The 17,016-nt window shown below is 43.4% G+C and overlaps 2 protein-coding genes across 4 annotated transcripts in view; both read left to right on the top strand.

The window, feature by feature from the left end:
• Positions 1-4,324, top strand: part of LOC116309885 (ninjurin-2-like) — a 50,314-nt gene extending 45,990 nt beyond the window's left edge. For 2 of the 3 annotated variants that reach the window (XM_039600694.1, XM_039600693.1), the window contains exons 3-5: positions 1,036-1,172; positions 1,316-1,395; positions 3,393-4,237. In XM_039600694.1, the coding sequence (XP_039456628.1) occupies positions 1,036-1,172; positions 1,316-1,395; positions 3,393-3,559 (384 nt within the window). In that variant the 3' untranslated portion in view covers positions 3,560-4,237. The other variant, XM_039600692.1, reaches the window with a different exon arrangement.
• A 7,054-nt stretch (positions 4,325-11,378) lies between these two features.
• LOC116309803 (E3 ubiquitin-protein ligase TRIM39-like) lies at positions 11,379-15,756 on the top strand. The gene is made up of 2 exons (XM_031726505.2): positions 11,379-11,495; positions 13,179-15,756. The coding sequence occupies exon 2, from the start codon at positions 13,181-13,183 to the stop codon at positions 15,038-15,040; it is 1,860 nt and encodes a 619-aa protein (XP_031582365.2). The 5' UTR covers positions 11,379-11,495; positions 13,179-13,180; the 3' UTR covers positions 15,041-15,756.
• Positions 15,757-17,016: the final 1,260 nt, after the last annotated feature.

Here is a 17,016-nt window from a genome sequence, read left to right as displayed (position 1 = left end):
GTAACAGTGTAATTAAAACGTGAACCTTCAAACCAAATCCAAACCTCTGAATAGTCCTTTGAAGGAAAGTAAAGATCACTCAATCTGTCCTCGCCTTAATGGTTTAAAATCTCAAATAGGTCCTCATAACAATGATTATTCAAGTAAACACAGACACACACACAGACACACACACCGTTTTTATTGCCAAATTGCCAAAACCATGAAACCAGGCCAATTCTTTCTTTTCTAGTCAAACTCCTCTCCTGCTGCTCTACCAAATCATTGTCCTGGAGAGATAAGAAGATTTGCAGTAACACAGAGGCACAGAAAACCGCACATCAACACACATGCACACAATTTCAATTTATGAAACATGAGCCACAAACTGCCTAATGCACTTCTTCTCTTGCAGTTCTCAAACAGTTAATTTGTCTGTTAATAGATTGCATAGAGGAGTATCAGATGAACTCAATATACAGACTTTCCCACTCACCGTATCTGTGGTTTTCCTTTGGTTGCAAATATTGAATATGATAAATAATATAACAGATTATTCTGTAACCGTATCCTTGGTCTGTGCTGCCCTCTTTTGGCCTGTTTCTTGTTAAAGAAAATGATGTTCAGTATTTGTCTTAGCTCTTTATATTTGTTGATTAATCGTTTTTATGGGGGTGATATGAGTGTTTAAAGGCTACTGAGTTATATTTTTGATCGTTTTTGATCATTGATAATATCAAAAGCAGAATATCAGCATAACTTTAAAAAAAGGAATCCAATTCAGTGTTGTTTAAATAGCACCAATTCATGACAACAGTTATCTGAATGCTTTTTGTATTACAAGGTAAGATCCCTGCTGCATTATAATGGATGGAATGAGCTTAAATGTAGTTTGTAAAAAGCTTGGCTAGGTATTTAGTAACCAAATGACTGAATATTTGGGACTGCATTTTGTCGTCAGTATCTTACACTCTTATACTTCTACTTACTTGAAAAGAAGTGTGTGGATGAAAATTGTAAGATGACCCACTTGAAATCTGTGTCTCTCTATTGCAGGGTGGTTCCACCTCCAACCTGAACATGAACCTGTATGCTACTAAGAAAACAGCAGCTGAAGGCATGCTGGACATTGCTTTGTTCCTGGCTAACATTACACACATGAAGACAGTCATTGAACAGGGTGCAGGCTACAGGTACAATATATGTGCATATGAAGAAGGCAAAACCGTAACTGTTTACCTGTGAGCTGTTCCTCCATGATCGCATTTATGTTTGCCAAAAATATCTGTCTATTCACTATCCTTTTTTTTACATTGCATTTCCTTTTTGTTCCTAGGTATTACGCCGCTGTTCTGACGCTCATTTCCTTCTCCCTGGCTCTTCAGATAGTGGCTGGAATCCTGATCATCATAATCGGTAGGCATTATAGATCTAGGCTAGACTCAGAAATCCATCTTCCATGTTTTTAACCCATCATATTAACACACTAATTCACTGACACTTGTTTGTAGTCAAATACAGCTAGTGCAGGTTTAAAGGTAGTGGCCTTAGGTATAAAATCCATAAGCCATCTAATGCATTTTATATGCAAGAACTACAGAAACATGATGGTTCCCTGCACTTTATGCTCTCGTTTTGTTGCTATTTTTGGTATGTGTTTGTATATGTGCATTGCAGCCCGGCGAGACCTCAACGAAGAAGCCAACCAGAAGCGCCTGGACAGCCTGAACAACACCCTAACCATCACCATCTTCCTCGTCTTTGTCACCAACATCTTCATCACTGTCTTCGGGATGGAACGCACTGGCCTCTTTGCCAGGATGCATTTCTGACTGTGTAACGTAGGCAATGGTTGTAGGTGGTCACACAAGCACACAATCATAACACATACCAGTGTAACATATTGTCCAACTCACTAACTAATCAACTATATTACTATTGTATTGTTTAATTCAGTATGGATGGATTGAGCCAGTGGACCAACTAGATGTGTGTGTGTGTCTCTGTTTTTCTGTCTGCATGGTTGTGTTCTGGTTATCTGTGTGTGTGTGCAATGTGTGCATTTTCCATTTGTGTGTATGTGTGAGTGCAGCTCGATTGGAGCTGACCCGCCTCCCTTCTTGTCAGCGGTGCTTGAACTTCTTGAACAATCTAATTACCGGCATCATCTGCCTCACTTTCCTTATCAACATTATTAAATCGGCCTTCGGGACACAACGCAGCTGCTTGCTGCGATGGCTATTTCAGCGCTTTATTCTATGAGACAGATTAAGCAGACAAATGTATGCACATTGATAAACATAAACATTTGATTAATGTTGCTGATGAAATGTTGAACTTTGCACACACCAGATTTGGCCACAAAGTAGTCCCCTTTAACATTCATTCATCCACAGCCACTGAACAAACAGCTATTACTGTAGCATAACATATGTGATTAGCTAGCTGCTTGAGCTGTTTGTTCAGTAGCTGTGGATGAATGAATGTTTTTAAAAAGTATACACACTTTATAGTCAAAGATTGCTTCAACATTCAGTCTTAGAGCTAAGTGGAAGCAAGCTCTCAGTCATGCCAGTAAAGTTAAGTTGATTTTTAAATATACTCATTAGCTTTCTTGCTAGCAGTGAGCAGCTTCTCTTCGAAGGAGCAGGGCTAACTTTTCCCTCCTGCGCAGTCTTTGAGCTCTATCCTTTACTGCTTACCATTATAAAACACACAGATTTATGGTATATATATTTTTTAAAAAGCTGCTTGCACAGACTATATATAAAAAGTGGGCGTAAAAAACCTAAGTGACTTATTAGTTAGTCAAAAATAAGATGAGATCAGAAAGTGGAGCACTAAGATGCTAGCCAATGCGAGCAAGTTTGGCTAGCTAGCTGGTTCTGTAAACCCAGCCTTTTTTCAAATTTTTCCTTTGACCGATAATTTACTGATGGTCACGGACCGCTCTCTAAGACTGAGATCTTATTCATTCGACCCTAACTTGTCACACTTTCAAAATGGAGACAAATGACGTCAATGGGTTGCTGTTACGTCAAAGCTCAGTAGAGCCCAAATTTTGTTACCAGGACATAAATTGGGCATTTTAACAAGGAAGTCTGTACTTTCTGAGCTAGCCTCACAGTGCTAATTTCTCCACTGGGCACAACACAGAGGTTGCTCATCAATCCAAACTTTGGTTTAATCCTGTTCAGTTTTTATGTTTTATAGTGAAATCTGAACCAGTCAAACTCACATAGACTACAAAGAGGATGGAGGGCAGCACGAGTGATGAGCCAACAATATTGCTGTTTTTTGGATTACTGAACGTTTGTATGTATGGGGTAACTGTGAGAGTGGTGGTTGTGTTTGAAATGTTTGAAATTGTGTGTTTGTGTGTCTGTCTGTGTGCATGTGCGTGCATGTTGCAGCCCGCAGGGACCTTAACGTGGTGTCCAATCAGAAACGACTCGACTACCTGAACAACGTTGCTACAGGCGTCATCTTCGCCACCACAGTGATTAACTTCTTCATCAGCTTCTTCGGCTCCAAGAGGACCGGATTCTTCCGCTGGCTGTTGGCTCGACTCCACTTTTGAGACACACAAAACTATGAAAATGTATCCAAGTCATGCACAGACCCACCAACATGCTTTGCAGCAGTATTTCATCTGAACAGTAGCATGACACATTGGCCTAAGAGGCTTCAGTTCACATTCTGACAAAGTTAGAAAACAATCCCATGTGTTCAAACATTGCATCTTAATTCCTAGTCAGACACTTGTCAAATTTCTCACACTGTAATCAAACTAAAATATTTTAACTTTAACCAACTGTCATTTAAACATGCATGGTTTTATTTGCTCCAATGACATGCTTGTGCAAATATTGTACTTTTTTATTGTAGATGTCTCTACTTTTTCTGTGCATTTTACATGTATTCTTCCCTTGTTTTATGTGCCTAATCGGTAAAAGTGTAAAACTTGTTTTGATTTTAAATATACATCTTATTTTAAAACATGTTTGACATCAGTAAAAATAGAAAACAAAACATGAAATGGATAAATATCTTTGTGAATAAAAAGCTAAATAAAACGAGTGATTAAAAAGAAAGCTATACTTGGCTTATTGTATTTTTACTGAACATTGTTATTTTGTATCTATACTATTCTTTTGGCAGATTAAAAAAAATATATATAAGGCACCTTGGTCAAAAGAAATGTGTCATCATCTGGTCTCATGCCTGTTTTTCTCTATTGTGTTTGTGTGCGTGTGTGTGCGACACAGGCCGTCGGGACCTGAACAATTCCACTCTACAAAGGCGTCTGGACTACCTGAACAACATAACCACCATTATAGTCTTCATCACCTCAGGCATCAATTTGTTCATCAGTACCTTTGCCATGAAGAGCACTGGATACTTCCCGTGGCTTATGATGCGCATTCACTGATATACACACGCACATGTGTAAACTACTGCACTTTTAGAGTTGCGCCACCATAAAAGCATGCTTGCAACAGCTTAAAATGTACGTTTGTTCATACCAGAGAGCTTTTCATGCAGGTTTTGGGCATTTCATGGGAAACTGACTGCGCACACATGCATTTTAACAGATTTGTATGCATTCCTTCCATGTAACATGTATAGTCCCCAGTTTGTTGAGCTCTAACTCTAGCAGAACGCACAAGACTCATTCTTCTTTGTCATGTTTCTAAACAGTGAAATCAAAATATGTGAAAACAATTTCCCTCTCAGTGACTTACACTAAGGATCACACTTTATTTGAATGCAATAAAAGCTCTAATGTACTGTTTGGGCTCTTTTTTTCACACTGCCTTCGTCTAATGGGGCCAGCGAGTGACCAGACAGGGGAAATGGACATTTCCAGATGTTATCAGATATGCAAAACAGGTTTGTGGAGCTTTCTTAAGAAGAAATAAAGTCTGATTTTATGTGTGCAATACTAGCACTGCAATAAAGGCAGATGTTTCTTGGTTTTAGTAACTTTTTCCAGGAAAAGGTGACCGGGAGCTATCTTCTTCTTGCCCTTATTCTTCTTGTTTCAGCTGTTCCTCTCTCTATCAGCTTTTTGCATGTCTTTCACCACATCTATGAATTTTCTTTGTGGTATACCTCTTTCTCCTGCCTGGCAGCTCCATGTTAAAGATCCTTTGCCTAATATAGCCAAGACATCTCCTCTGCACATTTCCAAAGCATCTCTAACTTTTGTCCAGACCGCTCAACCTGAGCTGTCCCTCTGATATACTCATGTCTAATTTTGTCCACCCTGGTCACTCCCAAGGCACCCGAATATCTTCTGCTCTGCTACCTCCAGCTCCAGCTCCTGTCTTTTTGTAAATCCCATTGTCTCCAAACAATAGTTCCCTTTCACTCTTGCTGCTATCCTTCTGTCACAAGTCACCCCAACAGTCACCATCCACTCCACCCTGGTTGCTCTCACTTCTTCACCTCTTTTGTGCATTGTCCATTGCTTTGGTAGGTTGACCACAGGGTTTTAAACTCATCTATCATTCCCCAGAAATTACATTATTTGCAAGACTCTCCAGAAGTTGGCTGCAGCTCAGCTGAGCTGGTAATGGACAGAAGATGAGATGAGAAAGTGAGACAGGAGGTGGTGGAAATGGGAGTACAGTACACAAAAAGAAGAACGACAGTAAGATGGTTTGCTCCCAGAGTAGGCTGTTTAATTTACTGGCTATCAAAAGAAAATTGAAAGGGAGAATATGGACTGATTTTGAAATGGCCCAGATTCAGGTGAAGTCAGAGGTGCTAGTGGATCATTGTTGTCTTCTTGTAAGGACTGTCCACACTAATGGAGTCAACTTTCAAGTAAGCCTGATTAATGATGTAAAAAGGTGTAATTTCAGGAAAAAGCATAATGGTGCCTGCAACTCAAATGATAGTAAATGTCGTAGGAGTAATAAGGCAAAATGCCTCAAAGTCACTCCTGATGGTGAAAAATGACAACTGCTGTGGAGGTAAGAAATAACGACACGAGAGGTCCGTGTGTCTCACTCCAACTGTTTTATTCACACACCGTCTCTCAGAACTTAAGATACAGTAAGCGCCAAAATCTCCACCCAGCTCTTCCCTTCAACTTGGGTGTGAGTGGAGCCATCTGGTGGTCCGCCACACATACCCCCCTTGAACACACAGTCAGGTCTCTATTCAGTCCAGGACCCTGGGCCAAGCAAACGACCCACACACGACTGAACCTGGGAGGGAGAACAGGCAGAAGAAGGTCCACGAGCCAACAAGGCGAGCAGGAAAGGCAGAAGGAGGCTCAAACGTTGGTGGTCCGGGGTAGTCCTATGGGGGAAACCAGAGTCTGTCAACCCCATTGAAGGAGGCGGTTTGGGGCCTGGGCCGGCACTACATTACTGTCCGGAAGAACATGTGCAGGCTTAAGTCTGTCAACACACACAGTCTCCCTTCGACCCCAAAATCCAAAACAAAATGTTTCTGGCCCGGTTCGATAACCCTGAATGGGCCGTCATACAATACCGCAGCGGTGTCTTGTGGGCATCGTGCCTGACAAAAACAAACTTAGCAGTCTCTAAAGTCTTTGGAACAAAAGTGTCAGGCACGCAATGGTGCACAGGACCAGGAACCCGAAGCGGCGCAAAAGTGGGTTGAGCGATAGCACTGATGGATCGAAGCAGGGGAGGGTTCTCAGGCAAGAATTCTCCAGGCATGGAGGGGCTGACCAAACACGAGCTCAGCTGGGGAAGCGCCGAGATCCTCCTTAACCGCACAGCGCAGCCCAAGCAAAACCCACGGAGGCGGTCAACCCAATTGCCATCTTGTAAGGAGGCACGAAAAGCAGCCTTAAGCGACCGGTGGAACCGTTCACACATCCCATTAGCTTGCGGGTTGTATGCGGTTGTGCGGTGGACTTTAGCCCCAGTCCATCAGCCATGGCCGACCAAAGCTCGGAAATGAACTGGGGCTAAAATATTTTAACGTAATGTCCGCGGGCGTCAAACGCGAGACCCAGGTTGTGCAAAAATGCCCTGGCCACCACTGCTGCAGTAGTGGATGCCAGGGGACCTCTCCGCCACCTGGTGGTCGGTCAACAACTGTCAAAAGGTGCGTAAAACCTTGTGGACGGCGGCAGAGGACCCACCAGATCGACATGCACATGATCGAAGCGTTTGCGGTATAAAGAACTGCTCCAGAGGCGCCTTGATGTGTTTATGAATTCCGACGCTGGCAGGGAATGCACGCTGACGCCCATTCCTTAACTGATTTGCGAAGGCCTGGCCAAACAAATTTAGAGCTGACCAGTTTAACAGAGGCCCGGACCCCGGATGAGAGAGCATGTACCGAGTCAAAAACCCGGCGACGCCAGGAAACGGGAACCACTGGGCGAGGGCGGCGGTGAAACGTCACAGACCAGGAAAGGACCACCGTCCTGCATGGGTCTGTCCTCCAGTATGAGGCCCGTCTGGGTGGATTTAAGCTCGAGGATGTCCGGTCACCGCTCTGATCGGCAGCCATGGCGGAGTAGTCTATGCCGAGAAAGACAGGAGAAACCAGCGCACGGGACAAACAGTCAGCCACATGATTGGATTTACCAGCCACGTGCGAATGTCTGTTGTGAACTCAGAAATGGCTGCCAACTGGCGCTGCTGGCGTGCACTCCATGGATCAGAAACCTTGGACATGGCAAACGCTCAAGGTTTGTGGTCCTACCTGCGTAAAGTGACGACCCTCGAGAAAAAACGGAAATGGCGAGTCGCCAGGTGGAGCGCGAGTAGCTCCCTGTCAAAAACGCTGTAATTGCGTTTCGCTGTCACGCAGCGCACGGCTGAAAAAGGCGAGCGGTTGCCAGACACCGAGAGTCGCTGTTCAGCACCGCACCCACCGCTATGTCCGACGCATCGGTGGTCAACGCAATCGGCGCTGAGGGGACGGGTGGGCCAGAAGGGCAGCATTAGCTAACGCTGACTTAGCATCAGAAAACGCTTGGATGCTTTCTGGACACCAGTCGACGGCGTCATTAGCCTTCTTACCTTTAACGCCCGTAAAGGGGCTTCAGCAGATGTGCCGCCCTGGGAGAAAGCGATTTCAAAAATTCACCATCCCCAAAAATTCCTGCATTGCTTTAACATTTTGCAGGACGGAAATTTGAAACAGCTCGGACTTTGTCAGGCAACGGAACCGCGTCCTCAGCGGAAATGCGGTGCCAAGAAAATCGAGCGGGCAACCCAAACTGGCATTTAGACGGATTAATAATCAGTCCATGTCCGTCAAACGCTGAAAACCTGATGCAGATGGAACAGGTGCTGCTCCTTGACTGCTGGCCACCAGGATATCATCAAGATATACAAAAACAAAGGGCAGCCAATAAGACAGAGTCCATCAACCGCTGGAAGGTTTGGGCGGCACCTTTCAGGCCAAACGGCATGCGCGAGGAACTTTCGAAAAGGCGAAAGGTGTAATAACGGCGGTTTTGGGGCGTCCTCCGCGCACGGGAACCTGATGATATCCCGTACCAAATCGATCTTGAAAAACCGAGGTCCCCGCAAGATGGGCGGAAAAATCTTGGATGTGGGGAATGGGATAACGGTCGTTCTTGTGACGTTATTCTTAAGAAATCCCACAAGGTCGCCACCGACCATCAGATTTAGGCACCATGTGTGAGAAGCCCAGGCACTATTCGAACGCTGCACGATGCCCAGGCGCTCCATGGTGGCAAATTCTTCCGAGCGACAGCCAGTTTAGCAGGGTCGAAAAGGCGAAAACCGGGGCCCTACTGTAGTTATGTAATGCTCCACCCCATGCTTCGTCACAGTGCTCAGAAAGTGGGGACAGTGAGTGAGGGAAACTCAGAAAGCAAACATTGAAAAACGTCACCAGAATCCACTGAGTTAGCATGCACCACGGGCTGAGCTCCCGAGTAAAACAGGGTAATGAGGAAAATGACACAGCATCAATTAAACGTCTGTTAGCAACATCAACCAGCAGTCCGTGAGCACAAAGAAAATCAGCGCCTATTATAGGCACAGAGCTAGCAACAACAACAAAGTTCCACTGAAAGTCACGGTCATGAAAGCAAACAGTCACCAACCTTTCACGAAGGTTTTGATGGGAGAGCCATTAGCCGCTGTTAGCAATGGCCCGCAGCCCTCAGCTAGCCTGTCCGAGCCAGCCCGGGGAAGAAGGCTCTTCTGTGAGCCGAGTCCACCAGGAAACGCCTCAGCGTGAGTCCTCTAAGAAAAGCAGCCTTTCCTTGTTGCCAGCGGTCGCGGCTACACAGCGCTGACATGCCCGCTTCCCTGGGTTTGGAAACTGCAGGCGGGAGACAGCGCCCTGCCTTCGCTCAAAACGCTGGTGATAAAAGCAAAGCCCTTTTCCGCTGGCGCTTTGCATTGTCCGGCCACCGTGGGACGAGTCGGAGGGTCCCTGGAGCATCGGTGAGGAGGCAGGGGAAAACGCTGGTGAGTCCTGAACAACCGCCTGGACGCCGAAACTCCTGGTAGCAAGGAGGATGCGATCTGCCTCTTCCGCCAGAGAGCGGTAAGTCGTGGCCAATAGCGGGGAGTTGGCAAGGCCAGCGCGCACTGGAGCCGGCAACTGTCGGAGAAAGAGGTGGGTGAAAGAAATCCTCCATCAGCCCAGCAAGGACAGCATGCTTTCCATGAGCTCGAGGCGGTGCCGTCGCCCAGGCCCGCGAGGGAAAGGAGTTTCGGCTCGCTCAGCATCAGAGAGAGTAACGCCGCAGCAGCAGCGCCTTGAGAGCGGTGTACTTGCTTGGGCTGGAGGGTCCCGGAGGAGAGTCATTTACTGGCGGGTTGACAGCGGGTCAAAGAAGCCACCACATGGTGGTATTTAGTATCGTCGGCTGAAACTCCACGAAGAGCAAACTGAGCTTCTACGGCACGAACCATGAAGGGGATCGTGAAGCCAAAAATCCGGCAATTTAAGCGCCACAGCAAACAGCCATCGGCGGAGGTGCAAATCCGGCGGCAAGCCGATGCTTCAGGCCGGAGCTGGCTTCGTCGTCGAGCCTTAGCATGTTCGCTACCGGGGTCACCAATGTGGAGGTAAGAAATAACGACACGAGAGGTCCGTGTGTCTCACTCAACTGTTTTATTCACACACCGTCTCTCAGAACTTAAGATACAGTAAGCGCCAAAATCTCCACCCAGCTCTTCCCTTCAACTTGGGTGTGAGTGGAGCCATCTGGTGGTCCGCCACACTGCTATCTAAAACTGCTTTCTAAAGTATCTGATATCTGAATTGCAAAACTTTGGGGGTACCTTTGCACTGTGCAAAGGCATCCAATGATGTCGTGGAGAACAGAAATATGGAAAATGTGACAGAAGCAAGGCTCAAGTTGCTGGAATCACAGAGGGCAGTGCTCCTCATCGAGGTAAGAGAGCAGCCAGTAGAACTGTCAACGATACTCTTTACCTTTTTAGGATAAATAAACTGTTTTTGCAACAGTTTAAAAAACTGAAATTAGTTTTTGGCACCATAAGTCTGCAGCCTATAGATTAATAACCAATCTCAAAATACTTGATGATCAGTCAGGCTGACAGTTTGCACAGTGTGTGCAGTGTCTGATCATTTCAGTTAGTGATTTTCTACAGGAATTTTTTGCTGTATCACTGTTTTAGTCAGTTCAAGTGTGAATCTGCAGTGACACCATCTTTTAAACAATTATGTTGGTCAGTTCAACAAGAATGCCTCTTTCATTTGACTGTACACGTGCTACGCATCCGGCATAAAATCGTTGCCAAATAAAGCAGATGATTTGAAGAAGAAGGTGGTCAGCTTGGCTTTGGCAACTTTGGCAGGAGCTACCGTTATTGAAATCTTCCCCTTCTGCATATCATTTTTGATGCTATTAGTTACAATGTAAATGTAGTCATGCTTTAAAATGTTTGGGTTTTTTAAAACCAAAATCATCCTGTGATTTATCTGCCTGCATGACTTCACCCATCCTGTCTATACTCCATATGGACACAACTACTACAAGATTTGTATCACAGAGTCCTGACACAGCAGTGATGTGACAAGTTTCCCCTCTGCAATTATCCCACTAGACAGGAAAGCCTGGCTTAAGAACGTAACATCAGAAATAAAAGAATTAGAAAAGACTAAATCCAGGGATGTGTAGGCACAGCACTGGTTTATCCCTGGAGTTCGGTTTATTTTTTATGCTTGAGTTACTCATATGTCAGTGTTAACCTAACAAAGAAAAACAAAACACACACACACACACAAAACATTCAACACAAGGACTGGACTGAAAAACATTTTATTGCTCAAGACCACTTTTAAAAAATTCCTAAGAAAGTCTGGCTCTTTAGAAGTAAAATATGAAGAAATTAGGGGTTGTTATGCAAAAATAAATAAATAAATAATTAATAATTTATAAAAAAAAAAAACTATTTCCTTCGGAGACTGCGCATTAACTGATGGATGATGAAATGGGAAATGAAACTACACGCCTAATGTGAAAAAGCTGCATTTTGTTTTAAACCTCAACGCTATTTGGGCAGGTAAGCTTTGACATTTTTTTATCTTGTGTAATTTTTTTTAAAACACTCTGCAAAGATAGCTGAAATGCCGACGTGATAAGGTCAAAACTGGGCGAGGTACGACGGCAGAAAAGTGAACCCATCTTCGACGTTGTTTCCGCGTAGAGCTGAGCTCTTAGACGGTTTCTGATAAAGTTAGAAATATAGATTTCTTTTATGCTCTTCTTCTTTTTTTTGCAACTAATATAGTTAGGTCATGGTTGTGAACAAACGTCCACACAACGTCGTATTTTCGACGTACACAGCCTGGTATTAGCGATGTGCCAAACGCTAATCCGCAAAATCAGTCAACTTCTACAAATCTCAGAGTTTTGTGGTTGTGCTTTATGAATGTGTGTGTGTGCAGTAAGTCACAAGCAGAACACTTTGCTAAAGCTAGTACGATAGGCAAAGAGCAGCAAACTTATTTTTTAAAAACTGTTTGTCTTTTAATAACATGTAACTTTGACTTTATGGGACTTTCCATATCTCCACTATGGGATAAGTTAGTTCCGTATTTTACCAACATAGACTAGAATAGGCTGCTACTTGCTTTGATTTTGTTCTTAAAGTTTCAATGGAGAAATAATGAATGTGCATATAAGCATATCTTACAACTTCCAACATCTTTTACTGGTTGTGACCCTATTTCTATTTATGTCTTACATCAATCTCTTTTTTCTGATCTTCCACGAATAACCTGTTTCAAGCAGAGATAATCCTCAAATGAAATATCAAAACAAAACAAACCACATTTAGAATCTGATAATACCAGATGTATCACTTATACACGCACTGGCCACTTCATTAGTTACACATAACTGGGCTGGGTTAGCAACAATGCTCAGGTAGGCTATGGCGTTTAAATGATGCTCAGTTGGCGTTAAGGTGCCCGAAGTGTGACAAGAAAATATCCCCCACACCATTATCCAGCCATCATCAGCCTGAGCTTGATGCAAGGCAGGATGGATCCATGCCTTCATGTTGTATACACCAAACTCTGACCCAAACATCGGAACATCGCAGCAAAAATCAAGACTCATCAGACCAAGAAACATCTTCCAGTCTTCTGTTGTTCAATTTTGATGAGCATATGTGAATGGCAGCCCAGTTTCCCATTCTTTGTAGATGGGAGTAACGCCTAGTGTGGTCTTCTGCTGCTGTAGCCCATCTGCTACAGGGTTCAAGATGCTCTTCCACGTGCCTTGGCTGTGTAGCCATTGTATAGCATCAACAAGGCGTTATCACCCAGAAAACTGGCATCCTCAGGATATTTCCTCTTTTTCAGACCATTCTCTGTAAACCCTAGAGATGGTTGTGCAGGAAAATCTCAGCAGATCAGCTGTTTGTAAAATACTCAGACCAACCCTTCTGCTACCAACAACCATACCACATTCAAAGTCACTTAAATCACCTTTAATTTTCATTCTGATGCTCAGTTTGAACTTCAGCAGCTCATCTTGCTTCAGCTCATATGTTGTTTTCAGTTATGTTTTCACTAAAGTAAAATATTAGATCAAACAGATTAATCTCAGCATTGCTAGGCGTATATATGTATAAGTTTTACTGGGTAAAACCTTGAAAGACACTTTTTTATATACAATTCAATTTTTTGTCTATTTGAAATTCTAAGTCATCTTCATTCTTTGTCTGTTTGTTTTCTAGTCATGGCCTCAGCCAGCAGCTTGCTGTGTGAGGAACAGTTCCTCTGTTCAATCTGCCTTAACACATTTACTGATCCTGTCACTACTCCATGTGGACACAACTACTGCAAGAATTGTATCACAGAGTACTGGGACAGCAGTGATGTAACGCAATGTCCCCTTTGCAAGAAGAGGTTCCGCCGCAGACCTCAGCTACAGGTCAACACAGAGTTCAGAGATATGATGGAGTGTTTCAACAGCATGAGAGTAAAGGATGGAGAGGTTCTTGCTAAACCGGGGGAGGTGTCCTGTGATGTCTGTATCGGACCAAAGCGAAAGGCCCACAAGACGTGCCTGGTGTGTTTGACCTCATATTGCCAGGCTGACCTGGAGCCTCATCAGAGAGTTGCAAGCCTAAAGAAGCACAAGCTGATCGACCCCGTATCAAACCTGAAGGACAGGGTGTGTCAGAAGCATGACAAGATGTTGGAGCTCTTCTGCTGCACAGATCAGGTGTGTATTTGTTTCATGTGCTTGAAAGATGACCACGTGACACATGTAACCATCCCCTCCGAACGTGCTTTCAGAGAGGGGAAAGCCCGGCTTGAGAGCTTAACATCAGAAATGAAAGAAATGGAAAAGACCAAATCCAGTCATGTGAAGGAAGCCAAACGCTTGGCTCAGCAAAACAAGGATGAGTCAGAACGAGAGCTAGCAGATATTGCTGAGGTTTTAGGAGCTCTGGTGGCCTCTCTGCTAAAAAACCAGGACGAGCTAATTAAGCTAATCCAAGAGAAGCACAAAGCAGTAGAAACACAAGCTGAAACCTACATAGCTCTGCTGGAAGAAGAAGTAGTCGAGTTAAGAAGGGGGATAGCTGAACTGGAAGAGTATTTACAGACAGAAGACCATCTCCATTTCCTGCACAGCTGCTCAACCCTCCGCTACGTTGCATTCAATAAGGACGTATTGAAACCTCTGTCCCACGGTGAGCCTCCTTTTACAGACAGCCTTTCTAAAATGAGTCAACAGATATATTTGGGGATGGTGAAGAAGTACAGTGCTCAGATAGAAAAGATGCTCAGTAAAGAAGTGGGCATGCTTGTTCATGAACTCAATTCGTCTGATGGCTGTGATGCTGCTGAACAGGCTGCTACAGCAGAACCACTAATGAGAGATGATTTTATTGAAGGAGAAGGGATATCAAGAGAATATGATTTTGAAGAGGAGTGGAGACCACCTCGGGACAAGCTAATGATGATCCAGCAGTGCAATTCGATGAATCTAACCTTTGATCCCCACGTAGCCCATCCAATACTCAAGGTGTACGAGGGTGGCAGAAAACTAACACTTGATTTACATTTACGACCTTACTCTCCTCTTTTTGACCGACCATTTTTAAAACAACCCTATGTCCTTGCGACTGAAGGATTCTCCTCAGGCAGGTTCTACTATGAGGTTTGTGTCAGCAAGAGTAAAGTCTGGACTTTGGGAGTGGTCAAAGAGTCTGTGAACAAGCACATGGGTTTTCCTCCCACCCCCGAAGATGGAGCCTGGACATTAAGCGCACGGTACACTGGATGGGATGTGCAATATTTTGCCTGTGATTCCAAGATTCTTTTTTCGCATGTGAGACAGAGACCCCAAACAGTTGGTGTGTTTGTCGATTACGAGAAAGGAGAGGTCTCGTTCTATGACGTGGATGCCAGAACCCTGATATACTCCTTCACAGGATGTGCCTTCACTGAGAACCCATCAACATTAAAAGCTCTTCTGTATTATCTGCTTGGCTTTCCTTTAAGTAACAGGTGCAAGCTGTATCCTATTTTTGGAATCTTTCCGATAGGTAATAATTTTGCCAACCAAATATCCATCACAACTTAACTGTGGACCTCACAACTTAAAGTGCCACGTGTCATTAAGTTGTTATCACTGAGGGAGAGGCTACGTGCTTTTGAATACATAGTGCTAAACATTTTCTGCAGCCAACACCTCATAACAATTTAGAAGCAGCAGACGCAGTAGTATGACATAGTACAGGAGGACAGATTCATGTACAAAGTAGTTATAAGCATAAATGGTTGCATTACCTGTATTTAGCCAGTAGGTAGCACCGTTGTTTAACCATTGTGCTGATGTGCTGCCTTAGAAATAAAGGGCCTGGAGGGTGGCATCATGGGAAATTAACTGCATTTATAGTCAAAAATCCTTATATACATATTTTATGCACAGTTTTGGACTCATTGTCTATAATTTTGCTTTTGACATTGCTGACTGTCAACATTTTTACTGTCTTGTTTAATTCAGTCAATAATTTTACTTTACTTTTCAACTTATCATTAATGCATCCAAAAGCAGAGCTGAAGGTTCTGAGTTTTCTGTGCAGAGTTTACATGTTCTTCCAGTGAGTGTGTGGGTTTCCTGATGGACTGACGACCTCTCCGAAGTATAACCTCTCCCTTTACAGCTGGGAGCATTTATGAAAATGACTAGATGGATTTACAAAATGCCAAAAACCATCATCTGACGACAAGCTGGGTTTTTTTTGTTTGTTTGTTTTTTTGTATGTTGTATTATACTGCTATTAAAAATGTATTTCTTAGAAATTTCTTCTGGGGCCTCTTTTTTTCTGTAACTTCAGATTATATTCACCTATGCTGTTTTTATGAATGCCCAACACATGGAGAATGTTAAAAAAAACAACTTTAAAAATACTCACAGTTGAAGTTTGTAAACACAGTTTACAAAACCGTGTTGGTCCACCTCTCTCAGGGGGAACTTTAGCCAGCAGACTATTTATACCTTAGTTGTCTGACTGACTGGCGCCGAGGGAACTGGGACACTGTAAATGTGTGTCTGTGTACATGTGTACTTGCTTAGCATCTAGTTGGAAATATTTCTTTAGGATCAGGTGTTAATCATGCATTAGAGAAACAGATAATGCAATACACTGACTGGTTACCTTTTGCCTGCAGAACTGACTTAATTCTTGGTGGCATACATTCAAAAAAAACTTTAATCAGAGGTTTGGGTCCATATTCTGACCCTAACATCTGAGTGTCAGAGCAGAAATGAAGATGCTGAGCTAACAGTAGTGGCAAACAGTGTGGCCTTCTGCTGCCTTAGCCCATCTGCTTCAAGCATTCAGAGATGCTCTTCTGCACACCTTTTTTTGTAATGTTAGTCTGAAGCAATCTGGCCATTGTCATTTGACCTCCAGCATTAACAAGGCATTTTTACCTAAACAACTTCTCCTATCTTGATATTTTCTCCTTTTTGAGCCAATCTCTGTAAACCCTAAAGATGGTTGTGTTTAAAAGTTTCTAGTAGATCAACAGTTTGTGAAATACAACCATGCCACATTCAAAGTCGCTTGTCTTCCTGATTCGTATGCTTAGTTTGAACTTTATCTAAAAGCCTCAATGATTTGCTGCCAATGTGATTTACTGATTAGATATTTGAACAAGCAGTTGAAGTGGTCCATCTAATGAAGTGGCCAGTGAATGTAGATCTAGAAGATGAGGATAACCTTATGGGAAATCTGCAAACATACTGTATGCGTCCTGTATTCCAGTCATTTACTCATCAAGCAGCTAGCTCCAGGAGTGCCATAAATCTGAAGTATAACTTATGAGCATCACACTAAAAAGCTGACAGGCCCATTCACTAAAAGCACAGAAATAAATTTGTAAAATTGATCTTACTACAAATCAAATGTGCTGACTGTCGTATGGTATGGAATAAAAAATAACTCAAGACTGACGTAGCTACATTTTTTTGTTGAGAATTTTGTTAAAACATAAAAGTACTGTAGAGTTTTATGATGAATCTGGCTATTACTGATCTAAAGGAACTAAGGT

Source organism: Oreochromis aureus, linkage group 17, assembly GCF_013358895.1.
Source record: "Oreochromis aureus strain Israel breed Guangdong linkage group 17, ZZ_aureus, whole genome shotgun sequence".
Classification (NCBI taxonomy): domain Eukaryota; kingdom Metazoa; phylum Chordata; class Actinopteri; order Cichliformes; family Cichlidae; genus Oreochromis; species Oreochromis aureus.
This window is presented reverse-complemented; position numbering and strand designations above follow the sequence as displayed.

What these genes read in the sequence shown, in the direction of transcription:
- LOC116309803 (XM_031726505.2), top strand. Translation starts at nt 13,181, where the DNA reads ATGGCCTCAGCCAGCAGCTTGCTGTGTGAGGAACAGTTCCTCTGTTCA.